This window comes from Austrofundulus limnaeus, unplaced genomic scaffold (genome assembly GCF_001266775.1).
Source record: "Austrofundulus limnaeus strain Quisiro unplaced genomic scaffold, Austrofundulus_limnaeus-1.0 Scaffold89, whole genome shotgun sequence".
Lineage (NCBI taxonomy): Eukaryota > Metazoa > Chordata > Actinopteri > Cyprinodontiformes > Rivulidae > Austrofundulus > Austrofundulus limnaeus.
Genome location: NW_013952491.1, coordinates 1,079,619 through 1,085,991, shown reverse-complemented (window position 1 = coordinate 1,085,991; position 6,373 = coordinate 1,079,619). Strand labels below are relative to the sequence as shown.

General features: G+C 39.7%; 1 protein-coding gene across 1 annotated transcript in view; it reads left to right on the top strand.

Moving 5' to 3' along the window:
- The window catches only part of lcat (lecithin-cholesterol acyltransferase), a 7,674-nt gene extending 1,627 nt beyond the window's left edge, over positions 1–6,047 (top strand). The window contains exons 2-7 of the mRNA XM_014012189.1: positions 1,330–1,486; positions 1,634–1,749; positions 2,411–2,506; positions 2,591–2,815; positions 2,888–3,083; positions 5,065–6,047. Of these exons, the coding sequence (XP_013867643.1) occupies positions 1,330–1,486; positions 1,634–1,749; positions 2,411–2,506; positions 2,591–2,815; positions 2,888–3,083; positions 5,065–5,461 (1,187 nt within the window). The 3' untranslated portion in view covers positions 5,462–6,047. The remainder of the gene's footprint in view (positions 1–1,329; positions 1,487–1,633; positions 1,750–2,410; positions 2,507–2,590; positions 2,816–2,887; positions 3,084–5,064) is intronic.
- Positions 6,048–6,373: the final 326 nt, after the last annotated feature.

The following is a 6,373-nucleotide window of genomic DNA, read 5'->3' as shown; positions in this document are numbered from 1 at the left end:
ATTTCACAAGAAGAAGATTTCTTGCTGACCTATGAGATGTTCTTGAGTGGGAGGAGTCCTGATAAATCCCTCCCACTGCAGCTCACAAGATCACAAAGTGAATATCTGTAAATAAAACTTGTTTCTACCAGCAATTTCAGGAGAAGGGGGTTTCTGCAGTCACTGTAGGAGTTTCTTACTTTGTGGGAGGAGTTAGGCTAGGACGTGACTGGTCAGATTGACGGTGGGATTTGAAGAAGCTGGGGGGCAGATCAGTTGAATCAGGCAGGAAGCACCTATATATTTTTTTAAATATAGAGATTGATATTAGTCATAACTTGAGACAGGAAGGTGCTGCACAAAATTTGAAGTCAATAAATTATGTTTACATGTTCACAGTAATTTTTATTTGAGTCATTGTTCTGTTTTAAACTGTACGTAGACAGTCAATAAATCATATTATTTTACTATTTTCATTACATCCTGTTTTAAGTTGCCCCACAAGACAAGTCAATCTGACCAAACACGAGTAGGGCCAACTCCGCCCACACCAAGACCTCTGACAATCACGAGTAGGGCCAACTCCGCTGACATCAAGATCTCCGTCAATCATGAGAGGGCCAACTCCACCCACACCAATACCTTTGCTTCGTCAGTCATGAGTAGGGCCAACTCCACCCACACAAAGACCTCCATTAATCACGGGTAGGCCCAACTCCGCCCACATTGAGACCTCTGCCAATCACGGGTAGGGCCAACTACGTCAACATGAAGACCTCCACCAATCACGGGTAGAGCCAACTACGTCAACGTCAAGACCTCACCAATCATGGGTAGGGCCAACTCCGCCCACATTGAAACCTCTGCCAATCATGGGTAGAGCCAACTACGTCAACATCAAGACCTCCACCAATCATGGGTAGAGCCAACTATGTTGACATCAAGACCTCCGCCAATCACGGGCAGAGCCAACTATGTCAACATGAAGACCTCCACCAATCATGGGTAGAGCCAACTATGTTGACATCAAGACCTCCGCCAATCACAGGCAGAGCCAACTATGTTGACATCAAGACCTCCGCCAATCACAGGCAGAGCCAACTATGTTGACATCAAGACCTCCGCCAATCATGGGTAGAGCCAACTATGCTGACATCAAGACCTCCGCCAGTCACGGGTAGGACCAACTCCGCCCACAGGACAACGTACTGCAGAGACCCCTAGTTAAATTTCAGGCTAATTTAGACAACAATGTACCAAAAAACACTTTTTTATTTGGTAAAAATATCCTCATAAAAAACAGATTCATCAATCACCATTTTTCCTTCGTATTTGTTGTTTTGTGTTCAGTACCAGGAAACCTGGGGAACCGTCTGGAAGCCAAAATCAATAAACCCACGCTGGTGCACTGGTTGTGTTACAAGAAAACGGAGCACTGGTTCCCTCTGTGGATCGACCTGAACATGTTCATGCCGGTAGGCGTGGACTGCTGGATCGACAACATCCGGTACCACGAACCTCAGAGTGTTCAGGATCTTTGTGTCATAAAACATCTTTTCTTTAAACTTACATTAATCCACATAAGGTGTTAAGTAATCCAGCTGCAGTCCTTCCAGACACTCCAGGAGGTTTCACTTGTCTGTGTTTCTTCCAGACTTCATTACAACCGGACGACTCGGCGCTCCTCCAACTCACCGGGGGTTCAGGTGCGAGTACCAGGATTCGGGGAGACCTATTCCGTGGAGTTTCTGGACTACAACAAACTGGCAGGTGAGAGATGTTAATGTGGCAGCCATCTTGATTTGTTCGTGCATTGTGCTTGAACTTTTTCGTGACAAATCAGCCCAAATGGTGCCACCAACATACCTAAAACGCCATAAAAAACCCAGACCCAAATTAAATTCAAATTACTTAAATATTTTTAAAAAAGGTGTCTGCATATGAAAAGCATTGGTTGAAAAATGATATGAAATCTAAAGCAACAAGTCTCAACTAATTACCAGTTCAAATTTGATAACAAAAACATAAAAATGACTTATTTTATTTAAATAAAAGCATGTACAAGTGTCCATTTATATCCAAAAAAAACTGTACAAGAATGGCAGCATATATTATCCACCTCAAAAATGATCTCTATACTTAATATCTTTTTATATTTGTACATTAATGTGGCCTGAAGAGCTACATGTACCCCCAGAACAAATGGTTTTCTCTCAAAGTGTCAGAAATCATGGAAGGACCACTACATTTATCTCATCGCATCTCTGAGGGAAAGTGCTGTACAAATGTGAAAATTCACACGAGTAAAAAACAATCTCTTCTGTCGCTCACGGTTCAAGAAGTATTTGATAGAACTTATATATATATAAAAACATGAACTGATCTACAGGGGATGTTTTATGAGAATAATCCAAATAAACCATTTTTTCAGGTTATTTTCACTCCATGGTGCAACATCTGGTCAACGTGGGCTACGTCCGCAACGAGACGGTCCGCGGCGCCCCATACGATTGGAGGCGAGCGCCACGTGAGAAAAGAAAAACACAATTATCTTTCTATTTTAATAAGACATTAATTAAAACGAGTCCTCTTCTGTCGTCTCGTCCTTCAGATGAAAATGCGGAATACTTCACGAAGCTGCAGGGTCTGGTGGAGGAGATGTATGAGGAGTACCAGAAGCCCGTTTACCTGCTGGGACACAGCATGGGCGGCCATTACGTCCTGTACTTCCTGAACCATCAGCCCCAAGCCTGGAAGGACAAATACATCCGGGGCTTCATTTCCTTGGGTGTCCCATGGGGCGGCGCCGTTAAAGTCATTAGAGTCCTCGCCTCGGGTAACGACTAGCTAAGTAAACCAGAGTGCCGTCCTGCCTCCTCAGACGGATTAAAAACTTTGTCGATTGCAGGTGAAAACGACGGCATCCCGATGATTTCGAACATTAAGATCCGCGAGAAGCAAAGGATGATGACAACTCATGCCTGGATGCTGCCAAATGAGGGGCTGTGGCCAGAAGACCATGTCTTTGTCTCCACGCCGACCTTTAACTACACCAATCAGGACTACCAGCGCTTGTTCAGGGACATCGACGACGAGGATGACTGGTAATTTACAATGGTTTTTGTTCCCTTTTAGGATAAACAAATCAGTGAAAAGTGCAAAACCGGCATTGTTTTTCTTAGTTTACCCGTGAAGAAAAAGTGCCATTGCATCAGGCCATTAAAAAGTGAACTAACTTACCCCAGGGGTGTCCAGTCCTGGTCCCGGGGGACCGCTATCCTGCATGTTTTAGAGGTTTCTCTGCTCCAGCACACCTGATGTGAATAATGATTGACACAGGTAATTAAATCACTGAATCAAGTTTTGGAGCAGAGAAACAAGTAAAACATGAAGCAAAGCTGCCTGTGAGGATCAGGATTGTACACCCCGGACTTACCAAATACAAAATGTTTGAGCTTTATATCATCAAAAACATGCCCAGAATGTTGCTTTGACTCATTCATGCATGGCTGTGGAGCTGCCTAAATGCTTGCTGCTACAAAGCTCCGCCTATTTGTGCAAAGCTCCTCCCTGAAGGTGTGAAAGCGAGCTCCCGATAGGAGGTTCTTAAAGAGACACAGGCTAATTTCAAGGCATTTCAATAAGCAAAGTCAAATTCTTGATTGTGGTATTGAATTGAACTATGTGCCTGGAAAATACATAAGACCCACCCCCCCTTTAAGTACACGGTGACATCATTTTATAATATTTCTATGTCTCTGTGGGTACTAGATAATAAACCAGTACAAATCAAACACATACCCTGTATGCAGTGTTGTATAAAGTACCACAAAGTGATACTTCAGTAAAAGTACAAGTATCTTACCAAAGAATTACTTTGGTAAAAGTTAAAATCTCCTTTAGGAATATTATTTGATTAAAAGTCTTTAAGTATCTGATATTTTTTGTACTTAAGTATTAAAAGTAAAAGTATTGATTTAAAATGAGCAGTTAGATTTTCTGCCTCCCCAAAACATGCAGAAATGACTGTTGTATTAAAATAATTTATGTTAAATTTAGGATGCACTAGTCCAGCTGTTTCAGTTTATATACATATATCAAGGCTGCACAAAGCTTTTCCCCAAAATGAAAATCTATCTGAGGGCTGCGGCCAAATGTAATAATATGATTCATGAAATACAAATACTTCTTAAGTACAGTCCTTTTATTTTATTTTTTTATGTCCTGCTGGAGTGTAACGTGATTTGTTTGTGTACAAACTAATACTGTATCAGAGTTTTATATATTTATACTTCTCATTCAACCACAGTTAAATTCATTCTATAGGAGGCACAGTTTATATGGATAGTTTTTATTTTTTACAATAACAAGCTGGAATGAAAACAAGCAAAAATGAAATAAAAGTACCGACTTTCTACTTCTTGCCTCTTTTTTTAAATGTAAAGAGTAGAAGTAAAAAGTAGGCTGAAAAATAATTACTCAGGTAAAGTACAGATACCCAAAAATTCTACTTAAATATAGTAAAAAATATTTGTACTTAGGTTGCTTTACAACTCTGCCTGTATGTATTGTGCTGCATTATGTGTGAATAAAATTTTGTATTTAACATACCAAGTAAAAAAAAAAAATCAAAAGAACAGTGGTGGCACTTCTCTACAGCAGACCAGATTTAAACTTTAAGTGTTTGAAAAGTTACTTATTGGAAGAAAATGGTCCAAAATGTCAAAATTAATTAATTATATGAAGCTGAGGTCTCAATTTGAGGCATTGGTGACAATTATTATATTTTTGGGGGGTTTGCTGACGTATTTACTGCTGTGTTTAAAGAAAACATTATTTTCTGTAAATTTGTCTGGTGTTTTTGAACCTTATGTAGATGATCAGCTGATTTATTGATCTGTTCTCAGAAAAGGTCAGGTGGAAGTGCAGAGTTTCAACAGATTATTTTTAAAACTGGGTTTTAAATGCTCGTTGTGGTGATTCAGCGCCCCCTGGTGGTCAGGATTGAATAAATTGCTCACTTGTGCAGGAAGCTGTAACTTTATAATCATGTTAAATAATAATATTTCTCTGTATCCACCACAGGTACAAGTACGAGGACACCAAGAACCTCACCAGTGCTCTCCACCCGCCCGGTGTGGAGGTGTGGTGCATGTACGGCGTGGGCTTGCCGACCCCCGTGACCCACATTTACAACGAGGAGTTTCCGGACGCGGACCCGGTGGACTATGTTTACGCCGACGGTGACGACTCGGTGGACAGCTTCAGCACGGGGCTGTGCAAACGCTGGGCGGGTCAGCAGGAGCAGCCCGTCCACGTGACGGAGTACCGAGGACTGGCCCACCTGGACATCGTGTTCCACGAAAAGGTGCTCAGTCAAATCCAGGAGATCCTGGAGGGGAAATCAGACGTTCCCAAAGAGGTGGACGTCCGGTTTGTAGGTTTAAACGCCACACAGAGTTCTACACCTTTAAACAGCTGACTTTAAAGTGTTTAACCTTTATCTTTAGTCATTATAATAACATTAAATAGATAAAAGATCAAGTAACTAAAAATGTATTTCACCAAGATGACCCATTTATTCTGCAGTCTGTTGTTTTTGTGTGAGATCTTTTTATTGAGTATGTTTCTGTTTAGGTTTTGTATATCTGTAGAATTTGAAGCTAAAGCTGATTATTATTAGTTTGGTGAACACTTGGTGTTTGTATATGATGCTCAAAAACAGATAAATTGCCTTTTTTTTATTTTCACAATAAAAGTTTCTGGATTGATGATGTCAGATTAGATCATCTCATTCAGATATCTTCAGTCTAGTTGTTTAAGATTACAATCTGGGACAGAATAGATGTGAAATTAAACACATTTTCACTGTTTTATAGATTCTTACAAAAACATTTGTAGAGGTTGTTAATTCTCTATGAAAATATTTATTATAAAATGTTAACATTGACAATATTCATCCATTAAGAGTCTTTTTTTCTGTTTTTTCATAAACTGCCTTTCAGAACAAGGGTTTTTCTAACATGTCTGAAGTACATTTACAACATTAAAGATTGTTGAAATACAAATTGTGTCATTTGGTTTCCTTTAAAGTTGCTCAAGTATAAGATAACTTCCAAGGCGTGTGGTGTTCTGCGCGAAGATTGTGAAAAATGCTAAAAGCATGTCGTTCTGAAGACATTTGGCTGTATAAACAGGAAATATGTTTTAATATTTCTTCTTAAAACAAAAGAAGCGTGTAGTATTGTTATGTATGGAAAGCAAATTTGTCATAAGTACTAAAAATTGATTTTTTTTACAGCAAATTATTGAGTTTTTCTTGACAAAAAGAAAACTGAAGCTGTTCATAAGAAATTTCTTCTAATTGTAGGTAGAAAAAAATGTACTTTATAAT